The 18,423-nt window shown below is 47.3% G+C and overlaps 1 protein-coding gene and 1 long non-coding RNA gene across 4 annotated transcripts in view; both read right to left on the bottom strand.

Moving 5' to 3' along the window:
* Window positions 1–7,711: 7,711 nt before the first annotated feature.
* Window positions 7,712–14,375, bottom strand: LOC121853251. Its single transcript, XR_006086289.1, has 3 exons — window positions 14,210–14,375; window positions 13,766–13,888; window positions 7,712–7,797 (listed from the first exon to the last, which is right to left on the bottom strand). It is a non-coding gene; the product is annotated as an uncharacterized LOC121853251 (long non-coding RNA).
* A 1,551-nt stretch (window positions 14,376–15,926) lies between these two features.
* LOC121853239 (serine/arginine repetitive matrix protein 1-like) overlaps window positions 15,927–18,423 on the bottom strand; it is a 40,105-nt gene continuing 37,608 nt past the window's right edge. For all 3 annotated transcript variants that reach the window (XM_042347248.1, XM_042347250.1, XM_042347249.1), the window contains 2 exons: window positions 16,694–16,876; window positions 15,927–16,401 (listed from right to left, as the gene is read on the bottom strand). In XM_042347248.1, the coding sequence (XP_042203182.1) occupies window positions 16,199–16,401; window positions 16,694–16,876 (386 nt within the window). In that variant the 3' untranslated portion in view covers window positions 15,927–16,198. The remainder of the gene's footprint in view (window positions 16,402–16,693; window positions 16,877–18,423) is intronic.

Genomic DNA, 18,423 nt, shown 5'->3' with positions numbered 1-18,423 from the left:
GCTCCTCCTCACCTGTGGGCCACGTGAGCTGTCTTGTCATGCTCCTCCTCTCCTGTGGGCCACGTGAGCTGTCTTGTCATGCTCCTCCTCGCCTGTAGGCCACGTGAGCTGTCTTGTCATGCTCCCTCCTCACCTGTGTGCCGCGTGAGATGTCTTGTCATGCTCCTCCTCGCCTGTAGGCCACGTGAGCTGTCTTGTCATGCTCCTCCTCACCTGTGTGCCGCGTGAGATGTCTTGTCATGCTCCTCCTCACCTGTGGGCCACGTGGCTGTCTTGTCATGCTCCTCCTCGCCCTGTGGGCCACCTGAGCTGTCTTGTCATGCTCCTCCTCGCCTGTGGGCCACCTGAGCTGTCTTGTCATGCTCCTCCTCACCTGTGGGCCACGTGAGCTGTCTTGTCATGCTCCTCCTCGCCTGTGGCCACGTGAGCCGTCTTGTTCAACACCGTTTCATCTGACACCAATAAGACGTGATGGGTCTTGCTACAGCCTCTACTGTTGGTCAAGGTAACTATTGAACCCTTAACTGTTGTGTACCTTAGGTTCTGTTGGGGCTCCTCAATTCTTAGTGGACGAAGTTTAGCTAAAGGCGGTTTTTAAATGGTTAACTTCAGTGAAAAAGTCGTCACATAACTTACTATTTCAGTCATATAAATTCAGCTAAATAATAGTAATAATAATTTGTATACAATCTATTGACTAAAGCCTCGCTACCACCCTTCCGGCACCCTGGACACTACCTGGGTATCTGGTCGGTTATCTTACAGAAAAACAATGTATCCCGCTCATTGTTTTCACTTAAGTCATTAGTAAATTTGTTACCCAATACAATCGTGTTTATTTGTTCGATAATATTTGGTAATCTGCAGTATGGACTCGCCCTAGTATATCCTCCAGACGCACTTGTAAACTACGTTATGAGTCCACCTCAACACTTGACGTACCTAATACAACTAAGATTCTCTCAGATCAGTTGTGTATATCCGTCCTTCAAATGATTAGTGTTTATTTAATTTTAGACAACCGTAAACAAAGCTCCCAGATATAGTATACTGTTCATATTACGCTACAATAAACCAATGAAGTCATCCTAGCAATCACATAGGCATCTTGAATTATCCCTTAATACTAAATCTATATAGACGAGGTATTATTCACGGGCTTTTAAATCGTGCATAATGGTGAGTTACCCCTTAAATTTGAAAATTTTCTGTTACACGAAGCCATAGAAAACGTTAATTATACGTGTGACTACTCTGAGATTACTTTGGTTATGCAGCTGTACAGTAATATAAATCACGAGGTAGTAGAGACCAGTACCAGAGTCTGGAGTACAGTATAGCGGATTAATTTATTATTACAAGTGACTGAGACCTGAGGAAGCTTTGAAAATAGGGGAGGAGGATGACTACAGAACAGGTTGTAACAGCCGCTACCAGTGGAGACCTTGAAGCATTCCTTAATAAGTAAACTTAATTTTTACTTAGATTTTACATCAATTGATTTTGTAAACCAATTCTATTAACTCTGTAAACCATCAGTTTAAATGTTTTACAGTCTAGAGTAAATAATTTATTGGGATAAATTAATGTAAAGTTATATATATATATTTAGTTGTAGTTAAGTACAGCGTTTAAAGGTAAATTAAATCGATAATAATGAAAGTTTTTGGGCTAAAATAATGAAAATGACTTGGTTTGATAATTCAGCTTAATCTATTTTGCAAGTTTGTTTTCTGAGGCAGCTTTAAGCATTATATTTGCTTCTAACGTAAAATTTAAACGTTACTTCTTAGTCTCGTTAATCTATAGTGATAAACTTATTCGTTGCAAGTGTGAAGAAAATTATCCAAAGTTAAAATTTCTTGTTAAGTTTAGCTTTACAGTCGACCGTTGTTGTTAATAAACTTTAGTTGTAATTAAATATTTTGGACTTGATGTTTATGAAGACTTGTTTAAAATATTGTTGATTGTAGTAAACTGTTTACTCAAGTTAACTTTTATATTTTCAGGGGAGTGAAAACATTAACCCGACGAGAGTTAGACTGGAGGCCTTCACCAAGGAGCGTGCCCACACACCAGTGACGTGACCTCTACACGAGCAGCGTGCCCACACACCAGTGACGTGACCTCTACACGAGCAGCGTGCCCACACACCAGTGACGTGACCTCTACACGAGCAGCGTGCCCACACCAGTGACCCCTACACGAGCAGCGTGCCCACACAGCACGTGACCTCTACACGAGCAGCGTGCCCACACACCAGTGACGTGACCTCTACACGAGCAGCGTGCCCCACACACCAGTGACGTGACCTCTACACGAGCAGCGTGCCCACACCAGTGACGTGACCTCTACACGAGCAGCGTGCCCACACACCAGTGACGTGACCTCTACACGAGCAGCGTGCCCACACACCAGTGACCCCTACACGAGCAGCGTGCCCACACAGCAGTGACGTGACCTCTACACGAGCAGCGTGCCCACACACCAGTGACTTGACCTTCAAGCAACAAATTGATTGGTTCAACATAGCTTGATTGTATATATGTGCTCAATGAATTAATAAATATTAATATGTCATCCAGTTATCATTTACCAGTTAACACTTCACATATCTCGATTGCCTTGTTTGAAGTGTCCAGTTTACACCTCGAAATTTTTTCCTAAAATCTAAGTAAAACTCTATACATGGGACAGAAAAATTTATTTTTTACAAAACTTTAAATATTCAACACAAAAAGCATTAGACAAGATTTTACAATAAAGTAAAACTCAATGGTTACAAGAAAGTTGTAGAGCTGTAATAACTGCTTCAGGTTACAGTAAATTATTAAACAAACGCGTTGTTAGAGCCAGCAAGAGTAACATACTGTAAAGAGGACACTAGTGGACAACGTCGTGTACAATAGTTTATCTTCATTTGTATATCGAGATAATTTACTCTTCCTGACGCTGAAATACAACGTTTAATAATTTACTGTAACCTGAAGCAGTTATTACAGCTCTGTATTACTGTAACATGGTTATTACAACTTCTGTATTACAACATTTTCTCCCTTAAACAACAGTCATTGATTACAAACAAGTAATAGTTACTTTATTTTAATGCCGGGAATAAATTGTTTATATAAAACCTTTTGGTGAACTAAGTAATGTTTTATCTCGTCTTTAATGTTTGTTACGTTACACTAATAAACATTGATCGTCTTCACTTGTGTTACGTTAAACATTTTTTGTGTTAACGTCTTACTATTGTAATAAACATCACAATCTATCACCTCATTTAAATAACTTCATTTACATAAAACATTTTATTCTTTCTGGCATTATGATACAAAAGTTTATTAAGTAACTATTACGTCTTTACTGTGGCCAATGTCACACGTTTGTACAGAGTCATTAAATGGGCCTGTGACGTCACTACCAGCAGTCATTAAGTGGACCAGTCGCCAGTGACGTCACCACCAGCAATCATTAAGTGGACCAGTCACCAGAGGGCCAGTGACGTCACCACCAGCAATCATTAAGAGGGCCAGTGACGTCACCACCAGTACGTCACTTTACAATGGTTGACTTGGATAACGTCTACTCGTTAACAATATTATAACAGTGTATAATAGTCTCACCCACCGTAACCAACAAGTTCACTACTGTACCAACTACGAGTCCTACACAAAAGTACTTCCCTCACTCCTACACCTCACAGCAAGTCCTTCCCTCACTCCTACACCTCACAACACGTCCTTCCCTCACTCCTACACCTCACAACACGTCCTTCCCTCACTCCTACACCTCACAACACGTCCTTCCCTCCTCCTACACCTCACAACACGTCCTTCCCTCACTCCTACACCTCACTTACGTCCTTCCCTCTCCTACACACCTCACAACAAGTCCTTCCCTCACTCCTACACCTCCCAACAAGTCCTTCCCTCACTCCTACACCTCACAACAAGTCCTTCCTCACTCCTACACCTCACAACAAGTCCTTCCTCACTCCTACACCTCACAACAAGTCCTTCCCTCACTCCTACACCTCTCACAAGTCCTTCCCTCACTCCTACACCTCACCAACAAGTCCTTCCCTCACTCCCTACACCTCACAACTCGTCCTTCCCTCACTCCCACACCTCACAACACGTCCTTCCCTCACTCCTACACCTCACAACAAGTCCTTCCCTCTCCACCCCACCTCCCCCATCGTCCTTCCCTCACTCCTACACCCTCCCCACGTCCTTCCCTCACTCCCTACACCTCCCCACCACGTCCTTCCTCACTCCTACACCTCACAACAAGTCCTTCCCTCACTCCTACACCTCTGCTCAAGTCCTTCCCTCACTCCTACACCTCACAACAAGTCCTTCCCTCACTCCTACACCTCCACAACAGTCCTTCCCTCACTCCTACACCTCACAACAAGTCCTTCCCTCACTCCTACACCCTCACAACAAGTCCTTCCCCTCACTCCTACACCTCCCCAGCACGTCCTTCCCTCCACTCCTACACCTCCACAACAAGTCCTTCCTCACTCCTCCACACACCTCACAACAAGTCCTTCCCTCACTCTCACCTCACAACACGTCCTTCCCTCCTACACCTCCTGCCACGTCCTTCCCTCACTCCTACACCTCACAACACGTCCTTCCCTCACTCCTACACCTCACAACAAGGTCCTTCCTCACTCCTACACCTCACAACAAGTCCTTCCCTCCTCCACCACCACAACAAGTCCTTCCCTCACTCCTACACCTCACAACAAGTCCTTCCCTCCTCCTACACCTCACAACCGTCCTTCCCTCACTCCCTACACCTCACAACAGTCCTTCCCTCACTCCTACACCTCACAACAAGTCCTTCCCTCACTCCTACACCTCCCACAACAAGTCCTTCCCTCACTCCTACACCTCACAACAGTCCTTCCCTCACTCCTACCTCCACAACAAGTCCTTCCCCTCACTCCTACACCTCACAACACGTCCTTCCCTCACTCCACCACCTCCACAACAAGTCCTTCCCTCACTCCTACACCTCACAACAAGTCCTTCCCTCACTCCCTACACCTCCCTTTCAAGTCCTTCCCCTCACTCCTACACCTCACAACAAGTCCTTCCCTCCTCCTACCTCACAACAAGTCTCCCTCATCACTCACCTCTGGCCGTCCTTCCTCATCCCTACACCTCCCACAACAAGTCCTTCCCTCACTCCTACACCTCACAACAAGTCCTTCCCTCACTCCTACACCTCACAACAAGTCCTTCCCTCACTCCTACACCTCACAACAAGTCCTTTCCTCCACTCCTACACCTCACAACAAGTCCTTTCCCTCCCTCCTACACCTCACAACAAGTCCTTCCTCCTCTACCTCACAACAAGTCCCTCACTCCTACACCTCACAACAGTCCTTCCCTCCCTCCTACACCTCAAGTCCTTCCCTCCTCTTACTCACAACAAGTCCTTCCCTCACTCCTACACCTCACAACAAGTCTTCCCTCACCCTACACCTCAACAAGTCCTTCCCTCACTCCTACACCTCAACAAGTCCTTCCCTCACCCCACCTCACAACACGTCCTTCCCTCACTCTACACCTCCTACACGTCCTTCCCTCACTCCCTACACCTCACAACACGTCCTTCCCTCACTCCTACACCTCTACAAGTCCTCCCTCCTCCTACACCTCACAACAAGTCCTTCCCTCCTCCTACACCTCTGGCTAGTCCTTCCCTCCTCCTACACCTCACAACAAGTCCTTCCCTCACTCCTACACCTCACAACAGTCCTTCCCTCCTCCTACACCTCACAGCATCCTTCCCTCCTCCTACACCTCACAACAAGTCCTTCCCTCCTCCACCTCACAACAAGTCCTTCCCTCACTCCTACACCTCTAGCATCCTTCCCTCCTCCCACACCTCACAACGTCCTTCCCTCACTCCTACCTCACAACAAGTCCTTCCCTCCTCCTACACCTCACAACAAGTCCTTCCCTCTCCTACACCTCACAACAAGTCCTTCCCTCCTCCTACACCTCACAACAAGTCCTTCCCTCACTCCTACACCTCACAACAAGTCCTTCCCTCCTCCTACACCTCTAACAAGTCCTTCCTCCATCCCTACACACCTCACAACAAGTCCTTCCTCCTCCTACACCTCTGCTTAAGTCCTTCCCTCACTCCTACACCTCACAACAAGTCCTCCCTCACTCCCTACACCTACAACACGTCCTTCCCTCCTCCTACACCTCACAACAAGTCCTTCCCTCCACTCCACCACCTCCAACAAGTCCTTCCCTCACTCCTACACCTCACAACAAGTCCTTCCTCACTCCTACACCCTCCAACAAGTCCTCCCTCACTCCTACACCTCACAACAAGTCCTTCCCTCACAACAAGTCCTTCCCTCCTCCTACACCTCACAACACGTCCTTCCCTCACTCCTACACCTCCACAACAGTCCTTCCCTCACTCCTACACCTCACAACAATCCTTCCCTCACTCCTCACCTCACAACACGTCCTTCCCTCACTCCTACACCTCACAACAGCCTTCCCTCACTCCTACACCTCACAACAAGTCCTCCCTCACTCCACCTCACAACAATCTTCCCTCATCCTACACCTCACAACAAGTCCTTCCTCACTACTACACCTCACAACAAGTCCTTCCCTCACTCCTACACCTCACACAAGTCCTTCCCTCATCTACACCTCACAACACGTCCTTCCTCCATCCTCACAACAAGTCCTTCCCTCACTCCTACACCTCACAACAAGTCCTTCCCTCACACCTACACCTCACAACAAGTCCTTCCCTCCACCTACACCTCACAACAAGTCCTTCCTCCACACCTCACAACAAAGTCCTTTCCTCCTCTACCTCACAACAAGTCCTTTCCTCACTCCTACACCTCACAACAAGTCCTTTCCTCCTCTCACCTCTCTGAATCCTTCCCTCACTCCTACACCTCAAGTCCTTCCCTCACTCTACACCTCACAACAAGTCCTTCCCTCCTCCTACACATCACAAGTCCTTCCCTCACCCTACACCTCACAACAAGTCCTTCCCTCCATCTACACCTCACAACAAGTCCTTCCCTCCATCCTAACTCACAACAAGTCCTTCCCTCACTCCTACACCTCACAACAAGTCCTTCCTCACTCCTACACCTCACAACAAGTCCTTCCCTCACTCCTACACCTCACAACAAGTCCTTCCTCACTCTACACCTCACAACAAGTCCTTCCTCACTCCACCACACAACAAGTCCTTTCCTCACTCCTACACCTCACAACAAGTCCTTCCCTCCCTCCTACACCTCACAACAAGTCCTTCCCTCACTCTACACCTCACAACAAGTCCTTTCCTCCTCCCACACCCTCACAACAGTCCTTCCTCCTCCTACACCTCACAACAAGTCCTTCCCTCACTCCTACACCTCACAACAAGTCTTCCCTCACTCCTACACCTCACAACAAGTCCTTCCCTCACTCACCACTCACAACAAGTCCTTCCCTCACTCCTACACCTCACAACAAGTCCTTCCTCCTCCTACACCTCCTAATAAGTCCTTCCTCACTCCACTTTACACTGTTATAATTTGCTTAATTTTTGTGTGGCGTATCAAAGCAACACTTACTTCATCACAATACAACTTGTCATGTCGGGTAACGCTGACTCATGTAAGGCAGTTCAACGTTTTTCAGTTTTCTTGTGTTTGCCTCTTGACTAACTTGGTGTTGGTTCATCATCTGGACACCTGGCTGCTGTTTTCATCCTCCTTGGGCAGGTAACTTCTGTTTGTGCCTGTCAAATGAATAATTAGACAAACATATTAGTATTTCTTATGTATCCTGTAGAGTTGCAAGAATTAATATGTCTTTTTCCTATCATTTATTATTCACTACTGGACTAAAAGTATTGAACTACCTCCACAACAAAGCCTCATAAGCCACTAACAACTCTCCGTTAACGCTACACCACACAAGTCTTATAGTGATGCTCCCTGACTCTTCCCTCCACCTCCTTGGCCATTCCTCTTCTCTCTTTTATAACAATTCTTATAAATCTTTCACTTCTCATTCTCCAAGTTGTCGATACCAGTTGACCTGATGCCTTTACCCCCTTAATGAACACTGTCACCGCCTCATACTCTCCTGTTCACTGTTCACTATCACATTCTTCACCCTCACGTCACCACCTTGTTGTTCCTTCACCCACATCATCACATACACTATTGTAACCATGTGCTCACCTTTCAACCTCCCTGGTCCTACTATTAACTAATGTTCACTATAATGGTCACACAGTCCAGTTCCTCTGTATATCTTCCATCTGTCGTTTCTGTGTTCTGTCATCCGGAACTGTGTACTGGATACAAACTGTGACCTTCATGTTAGCTATCACTAGTGAAACATCCTAACCTACTGTTTATATATCCTCACTGTCTTGGTAAATAAATTATATACCTACAGTGTCTATGTATAGTGTATAAGCGCATCTACAGTGATTTACTTGTATACTGTATGAATGTATGCTTAGCTGTATACCGCACCTGCATTGTCTATATACCTGTAACACCAATAATTGTTAACTTATTAAACATCAATATATATGTACAGGGACCATATCCAAGCGTCAGGGAGAACCAGTGAAGAGACCAACTCCCCAGACACCACCTAACCTCCCCAGACACCACCTAACACTCCCCAGACACCACCTAACACTCCCCAGACACCACCTAACCTCTAGACACCACCAAACACTCCCCAGACACCTAACACTCCCCAGACACCACAAACACTCCCCAGACACCACCAAACACTCCCCAGACACCACCTAACACTCCCCAGACACCACCTAACCTCCCCAGACACCATCAACACTCCCCAGACACTCCCCAGACACCTGAACACTCCCCAGACACCACAGACCTCCCCAAGACACCACCTAACATTCCCAGACACCACAACACTCCCCAGACACCAGCTAACACTCCCAGACACCACCTAACACTCCCAGACACCACCTAACACTCCCAGACACCACTAACACTCCCCAGACACCACCTAACACTCCCCAGACACCTAACACTCCCCAGACACCACCCTAACACTCCCCAGACACCACCAAACCTCCCCAGACACCACAAACACTCCCCAGACACCACAAACCTCCCCAGACACCACCTAACCTCCCAGACACCACCAACACTCCCCAGACACCACCAACATCCCCAGACACCACCAACACTCCCAGACACCAAACACTCCCCAGACACCACAAACACTCCCAGACACCACCAAACACTCCCCCAGACACCACAAACACTCCCAGACACACCTAACACTCCCAGACACCACCAACACTCCCCAGACACCACAGACACTCCCAGACACCACCTAACTCCCCCAGACACCACCTAACACTCCCCAGACACCAGCTAACACTCCCCAGACACCACCTAACACTCCCCAGACACCACCTAACACTCCCCAGACACCACCTAACACTCCCCAGACACCACCAACACTCTCCAGACACTCCCCAGACACCACCTAACACTCCCCAGACACCACCAAACACTCCCCAGACACCACCTAACACTCCCCAGACACCACCTAACACTCCCCCAGACACCTAACACTCCCCAGACACCACCTAACACTCCCCAGACACCACCAACACTCTCAGACCTCCCCGCCACCTAACCTCCCCAGACACCACAAACACTCCCCAGACACCACCTAACACTCCCCAGACACCACCAAACACTCCCCAGACACCACCTAACACTCCCCAGACACCACCAACACTCCCCAGACACCATAACACTCCCCAGACACCACCTAACACTCCGACCTCCCAGACACCACTAACACTCCCCAGACACCACCAGACACTCCCGAGACACCACCTAACACTCCCCAGAGACCACCTAACCCTCCCTACCTAACACTCCCCAGACACCTAACACTCCCCAGACACCACCAAACACTCCCCAGACACCACCTTACTCCCAAACACTACAAACACTCCCAGACACCACCTAACACTCCCCAGACACCACCAACCTCCCCAGACACCACTCTCCAGACACTCCCCAGACACCACTAAACACTCCCCAGACACCACCAGACCTCCCAGACACCACCAGACCTCCCCAGACACCACCAAACCTCCCCGACACCACAAACATCGTTGCGCACCCCCAAACACTCGTGCGCTCTAACTGCTCGTGCGCACCCGCAAACACTCGTGCGCACCCGCAAACACTCGTGCGCACCGCCAAACACTCGTGCACGCCTCCCAAACACTCGTGCACGCCTCCCAAACACTCGTGTACATCCCCAATCTCGTGCACACCTCCCAAACACTCGTTCACACACCGCAACACTCGTTACATACATCCTCAAACACTGTCACACCCCCAAACCTCTTTGCAAACACGTGCGCACCCCAAACCTGCATCCCAAACACTCGTGCACGCCCCAACTGCCCCAAACACTCGTGCACGCCCCCAAACACTCGTGCGCAAACACTCTGCCCCAAACACTCGTGCACCCCCAAACACTCGTGCGCCCCCAAACACGTGCACCCCCCAAACACTCGTGCACCCCAAACACTCGTGCACCCCCAAACACTCGTGCACACCGTAACAGTCGTACCCATGTTAACCTTCACACAGTGAGGTCCCAGGTACCCAGTGATAACGGCCAGTGATAACCAGCATGTGTTAATTCGTCTCCGATAAAGGCCTGGGACCACACCTCACACATATAACATCATCTGTGAAATTCTACCATGGCCCTCATAACATCATCTGTGAGGAATTACTACACCACGTCAGGCCCTCATAACACCATATGTGAAGGAGTTACTACACCGTGACCCTCATAACACCATCTGTGAGGAATACCACGTGCCATCATCTGTGAGGGTACTACCACGTCAGGCCCTCATAACACCATATGTGAAGGGTTACTACACCGTGAGGCCCTCATAACACCATCTGTGATTGCTACACCACGTGAGGCCCTCATAACACCATCTGTGAAGTTACTACACCACGTGAGGCCCTCATAACACCATCTGTGAAGAATTACTACACCACGTGAGGCCCTCATAACACCATCTGTGAGGGAATTACTACACCGTGAGGCCCCTCATAACACCATCTGTGAGGAACTACTACACCACGTGAGGTCCCTCCTAACACCATCTGGGAGGATTACTACCACGTAGAGCCTCATAACACCATCTGTGAGGGACTACTACCACGTGAGTCCCTCTAACACCATCTGGGAGGGAGTTACTACACTACAGTTTTTGCTGTTCCCTACATTAATCTGTATGTTCACTGTATGTTTCCTTTACCTTTCTCTAATGAAACACCACCTAACACTCCCCAGACACCACCTAACACTCCCCAGACACCACCTAACACTCCCCAGACACCATCAACACTCCCCAGACACTCCCCAGACACCACCAGACACTCCCCAGACACCACCTAACACTCCCCAGACACCACCTAACACTCCCCAGACACCAGCTACCACTCCCCAGACACCACCAACACTCCCCCAGACACCACCTAACCTCCCAGACACCACCAACACTCCCAGACACTCCCCAGACACCACCTAACACTCCCCAGACACACAAACACTCCCCAGACACCACCTAACACTCCCCAGACACCACCAAACCTCCCAGACACCACCAAAACCTCCCCAGACACCACCAACACTCCCCAGACACCACCAAACCTCCCCAGACACCACCTAACACTCCCCAGACACCACCTAACCTCCCCAGACACCACCAACCTCCCCAGACACCACCAACACTCTCCAGACACTCCCCAGACACCACCTAACACCTCCCCAGACACTCCCAGACACCACCAGACACTCCCCAGACACCAAACCTCCCCAGACACCACCAAACACTCGTGCACACCCCCCAAACACTCGTGCACGCCTCCCAAACACTCATTACGCCTCCCAAACACTCGTGCGCCTCCCAAACTCTCGTGCACGCCTCCAAACACTCGTGTACATCCCCAATCTCTCGTGACACCTCCCAAACACTCGTTCACACCGCCAAACACTCGTGTACAATACATCCCTCAAACACTCGCGCACACCCCCAAACACTCGTGCACCGCTCAAACTGCTCGTGCACACCCCCAAACACTCGTGCACATCCCCAAACACTCTGCACGCCCCAAACACTCGTGCACCCCCAAACACTCGTGCACACCCCCAAACACTCGTGCATACCCCCCAAACACTCGTGCACATCCCCCAAACACTCGTGCACCCCCCAAACACTCGTGCACACCCCAAACACTCGTGCACCGTAACAGTCGACCCATGTTAACCTTCACAGGTGGTCCCAGGTACCCAGTGATAACGGCCAGTGATAACCAGCGATGTGTTAATTCGTCTACGATAGGCCTGGGAGCCACACCTCACACATATAACATCATCTGTGAGGGAATACTACATGTGAGTACACCACGTCAGGCCTCATAACACCATATGCGAAGAGTTACTACACCATGAGCCCTCATAACACCATCTGTGAGAATTACTACACCGTGAGGCCCTCATAACACCATCTGTGAGAATTACTACACCACGTGAGGCCCTCATAACACCATCTGTGAGGGAACTACTACACCACGTGAGGTCCCTCTAACACCATCTGGGAGAATTACTACCGTGAGGCCCTCATAACACCATCTGTGAGGAATTACTACACCACGTGAGGCCCTCATAACACCATCTGTGGGGAATTACACACCACGTGAGGCCCTCATAACACCATCTGTGGGAACTACTACACCACGTGAGGTCCCTCCTAACACCATCTGGGAGGAGTTACTACACTACGTTTTGCTGTTCAACACCTACATTAATCTGTATGTTCACTGTATGTTCTTTTACCTTTCTCTAATGAAGGCTTTTGTTAAACCACCAATGTACGTAATAAGTCATTTATGTCAATGTATATTTTCAGCCTTCGGGCTGAGAACTTTCAATAAACCGTCAATTATTATTATTATTATTATTTATTAAACACTCATGCACCCCCCAAACACTCGTGCACCCAAACCTCGAGCACACCCCAAACTTTACAACACTCAACACCCCCAAACTCCCGCTTTGTGGTAGTACTCGAGATAACAGCAGAGGTGTACAAACCCGGCAGAACAAGGAAGAAGGATTAAGACCTGGTGGACGAATAACTACTCCAAGAAAACCTACAAGAAAACAGCCAAGGAAGAAATACCGGGCACAGGGTAATGTTGTATACAGAGGAGCCCTAAAGGTGGCCACTGAGGCTCTAAGATCAGGTGCAACACAGTGACTAAGATGAGTCCGGCCAAATATCTCTTATTATTATCTGGTCTTAAGACTCATAACTTTAGGCATGACATTAAGCGGATCTCAGCCCTTCACAATCTTCAGAAGGATGGTAAACCTGACCCTGGCCATCAGTTGGTGATGTCACGCACCACAACACAGAGACCTAACTATAAGCTCGCCAAGTTGTCAGGCAATACTTGACACAGAGGCTGGTAGACCGATGGGACGATCTAGCAGCCCAAGATGTGCAATTACGAACAGCACTGAGACTCAAAATGGCCATAGACAAATATGAAGAATAGAGGACCCTACACGCCACTGGCCTCCACTGAAGTCTTCCTCTACTTGTAACAATGGCGGAAATATTTCGGGTAAAACATCTTTAATTTACGAACCCTTGAGAATCCTCCTCTCCGTTCCTCGTCCTGTGCAACACGTCTAAGTAGTTTGTCAGTCCGGGAATCGAACCCGACGCCTCTGTCATCCACATCGGGTCCTGTGCCACCAAAACCGCTGTGCTGAAATATGAACCAGTGTTAGCACTTATATAAACTGTTTATATTATGTATCTACAGCTTTATGTCGTCTACTGTAGATAAACAAATTACCTAGCATCTATAAACTTATATAAATTAACTAGTATCACACTGTCTATAAACTATATAAATCTTGTTAGTCCAGAAATTATACACACTTGCTGTAATATAATTAACCCACAAAACAATACCAAATGTCTGATATAAACTAGTAATACAAATCCCGTGTTTACTTATAGCTATACACATTACCTCCTTCATATACATCATTAACTACAGCTCCAATATACTGTACACACAAACCTTTACAGAAGAGTTCACCACGATTACGACACGTGGAGGTCCGCCAGCTTGCCACTCCACATTACTCAGTCGCCCGCACACCTGTTGAATTCATAAATTAAACCTAAGTTACCTGTATAAATTAATAAATAGTCAAGTAAAATATATTGGTGCTAGTTTATTTTTATTTTTCACCACAAATCACTTCCCCAGCATCACCACAATCACTTCCCCACCACCACCACAAATCACTTCCCCAGCACCACCACAATCACTTCCTCAGCACCACCACAAATCACTTCCCCAGCATCACCACAATCACTTCCTCACCACCACCACAAATCACTTCCCCAGCATCACCACAATCACTTCCCCACCACCACCACAAATCACTTCCCCAGCATCACCACAATCACTTCCCCACCACCACCACAATCACTTCCCCAGCACCACCGCAATCACTTCCCCAGCACCACCACCAATCACTTCCCCAGCACCACCGCAATCACTTCCCCAGCAGTACCACATTCACTTCTCCAGCACCACACAATCACTTCAAGAGGCACCATCAGGTGTACTTAGCTGCGACAGACAGTCAATAGGCCCAGGCAGTGAGGAGGTCCAGCCCGGCAGGTGGTCAGTATAGGAGTGAGCCGGCGCCACCATACCCACCTACGCTGCTCTCATTCTGAACCTTAGAGGCGACTCACTCACTCACTCACTCACAATAAACTGAAGCATCTCCAACTGAAACATCATTTATAAACGACAATAATTTACGTCAGAGAAGAAATATCACAACTTGTGGATCACTAACAAGACAATAACACTCTGAGTTGTGTTTACCAAGACAAATATATACGTATTGGATGACCTAAATAAGAATTCTGACACTGGATTCACAGATCTATGTCTCCTGATTCAGAGTTTCGTTCATGGAGGATTCGAATCTTTGGTGGTTCGTGAATCCTTGAACATGACGTCAGGGATGGGCGGAGCTTAGAAACAATTCCTTGGGTTGGGTAATGATCGTTGTGCTTGTTTGTGATGACCAATAACACACCAGGATGAGAGATGAGAGGAGTTAGAGGGACTGTTCAATATATCATCGTAAACACTCTTGTTAACTAAATTACAGATTATAAAGGTGTGTCAGGCTGCTGGGGCTTATAATATTAAAATACTTATATATGAAACAAAAGTTGAAGATCTGGTAATCTTCAGATATAAGAAAAAACATCAAATTTCTCTTATAACCTCCATTTGTAACTCTAATTTTGTTGTTGTCTCCGTTGATTCTCGAAAATGTGTCCATTCTCCTTATGCCACGTATGTACATCCACTATTCACTCTGACTGACACCTTTACCAGACTGACAGAGAAACACTTTATTGGAATATTTTTATTTATTTTTTTAATCTTGTGTTCAGTTTGTCAATAATGAATTCCTTACTTCAATTAATTTTTAACATCTTCATTACTCAAACATATATAATTAGTTTATGATACAGTCTCCTCCAGGTGTGGTGTTACCCTTCTACAGTGCCTCCGTCGTTCATGTGGCACCGTGGCACTATACTCAAGGGAACTGGTTGATAGGGCTGTTTGGTGTTATTGGTTATCGGAAGTCTTGTCTGTTTTGTTAAATTTATCTATTTGGTATATTAAACATTTATGGTTTTATTGGTAATACTTGAGTATATTTAATTATTGAGATGTACTAAGATAAAATACATTATGATTGACTGCAATATTTATTAGGAAACACACAAACACACACACACACACTGGTTTCGGTAAGTTAGAGGTACAATTTTACATCACACTAAAAGTAAATCGACATACTAATATAGTTTTAAAACTCATAATGGTTATTTATAAGAACAATAATCACAAAGCAGAATAACATAGGTTGAAAATGATCACTTAAGAACAAGTGTATCAACAGCTGCCATGGAGACACAAGGAGACCAATGACCTCGTCCTCCAGGATATAAGAGGCAGATGACCTCAACATTTCCTCTTCACAAACCTAAACACCATTAGAGTATTTTTGAAGTAATCTAACTCTACCGGACCTCTGAGCTTATATTCGGTCTCTTGATCCGATTCCAGACCTCGTTTGGCCATCTGGTCTTTGACGTAGTCGTTGGTGCGGCAGTTGACGTGGGAGTGACCTCCCTGACCCGGCACCGCCCACGACAACACCACACCTGGAGGGGAAAACTGTGTTAACACGTCACTAGAAGGAAAAAACACACTCAGGCAACTCGCTTCACTCTCTCTCTCTCTCTCTCTGTTTCAACCAGGAAAAGTGATGGAAACTCCTCTCTCTCTCACACACAAACACACAGTTACCCGGCCTTAGGATTACCACGTCGTATGTATCCGCCTGTTTATCAGTACCAACCTCCTAACTCGACTATAACATACTGAATAATATCCTCATGTACTAATCTCCCTATCAAGCATGAGTGATGAGGCATATAAGAACTCCTTACTCACCTACACAAGCATGTTTCACCAGGTTGTCGATAAAGTTCTTTTCGCCAGCCTTGGGGATGTGTTCGCCCACCTCTAAACTCATGATCCAGTCGAATTTTCGTCCCAGGTCAACCGGAATCATTAAATCCACCACACCGATGTTCCCAGCTGATAATTCGTCTATGTTTGAAGCACCATCCCATCCTAACACAGGTGTGATAATTGTTAGGTGTGGGGGTACAGCCATCTTCATTAGTGCGTTTACAGGGGGTCGTCTGGTGGTTGTTAGGGGGTCAGGGGTCCGTCAGGGGGTTGTTAGGGGTCGTCAGGGGGTTGTTAGGGGCAGGGGGTCGTCAGGCGTCGTCAGGGGGTTCAGGGGTTGTTAGGGGTCGTCAGGGGTTGTTAGGGGGTCGTCAGGGGGTCGTCTGGTGATTGTTAGGGGGTCGCTATGTTTGATTATATTCGACAGAAGGAAACTCGCAAAAGTAAACAAACCATGAAATGAAATTAAAACAATATTGAAATAAATATCTCAAAGATAATGATTTGTGGAATGCTTATATAACGAACCCATGTGAATGGAAACAGTGAAGGGAACTGTACTGTACATGTAATTCCAATGTTTTTTTTTTTATATCTCATGATCTGAAACTTGAAACATTTTAATACTTTACCATTTGAAACTTTTGACCAATACGTAGTTACCTGGATCTTCCCAACACCTACACACCTGAACCTTACCTACACCTACACTATACACCTGGATCTTACCTCCACCTACAATACACCTGGGCCTTACCTCCACCTACAATACACCTGGGCCTTATCTCCACCTACAATACACCTGGGCCTTACCTACACTACACACCTGAACCTTACCTACACCTACACTATACACCTGGATCTTACCTCCACCTACAATACACCTGGGCCTTACCTCCACCTACAATACACCTGGGCCTTACCTACACTACACACCTGAACCTTAACAACACCTACACTACACACCTGGATCTTACCTACACCTACACTCCTCGCTATTGCATTATGCGTGAGGTGGCCGACAGTAAACGGTGTGTGCTGTAAGTGTCTCACACCCTCAGGGCCACGCCACGCAGCTGGGATCGAGGCAGGCAATGTACGTCTGGTAACGAAGGGAGGCTCAAAGGCAAGGCAACCATCAAAACGTTCACCAGTTGCTCGTGTACATTTTGTGAACGAAGCTTTATGAGTTTTACTGCCCCCCCGCCCCAGGACATTGCCTCTATTTATTGCCACATCGCCCACTGTTTCTTTGCTTTTTTTACCACAATGGGCTAGAGCAGGGGTGGGCAATTATTTTTGATGGAGGGCCACTTCATGAATGGTGGCACACTTCGCCTGCCACAGGTTAACAGCGACGAGCCAGTATTGCTGCTATGTCCACCCAACTTCCAAAATTGTCCTTTCTGTAATTAATAAGAATTTTTTTTCTGATTGCCAAATGCAGTGGCGGGCCACAGAAATAATTTAGCGGGCCAAATGTGGCCCGCGGGCCGCACTTTGCCCACCCGCTAGAGGAAAGATTTAACAAAGGAGGAGATAGCATCACTTATTAGTGTGCATAAGGGCAGGACACCTGTAAAGGAAATATCATGATTTATTGGTGTGAGTGAACGATCAGTTCAGACGTGGACCCTTAAGCCCCGGGTGAGGGTGCTGGTGCCACTACCCCCCACCCGGGGTTAAATCGAGAAAAATCAAATTTTTCA

This window comes from Homarus americanus, unplaced genomic scaffold, assembly GCF_018991925.1.
Source record: "Homarus americanus isolate GMGI-L3 unplaced genomic scaffold, GMGI_Hamer_2.0 scaffold18203, whole genome shotgun sequence".
NCBI classification, from domain to species: Eukaryota; Metazoa; Arthropoda; class Malacostraca; order Decapoda; family Nephropidae; genus Homarus; species Homarus americanus.
Note: the sequence above shows the minus strand (reverse complement) of the source record. Positions and strands in the feature narration are given on the sequence as shown.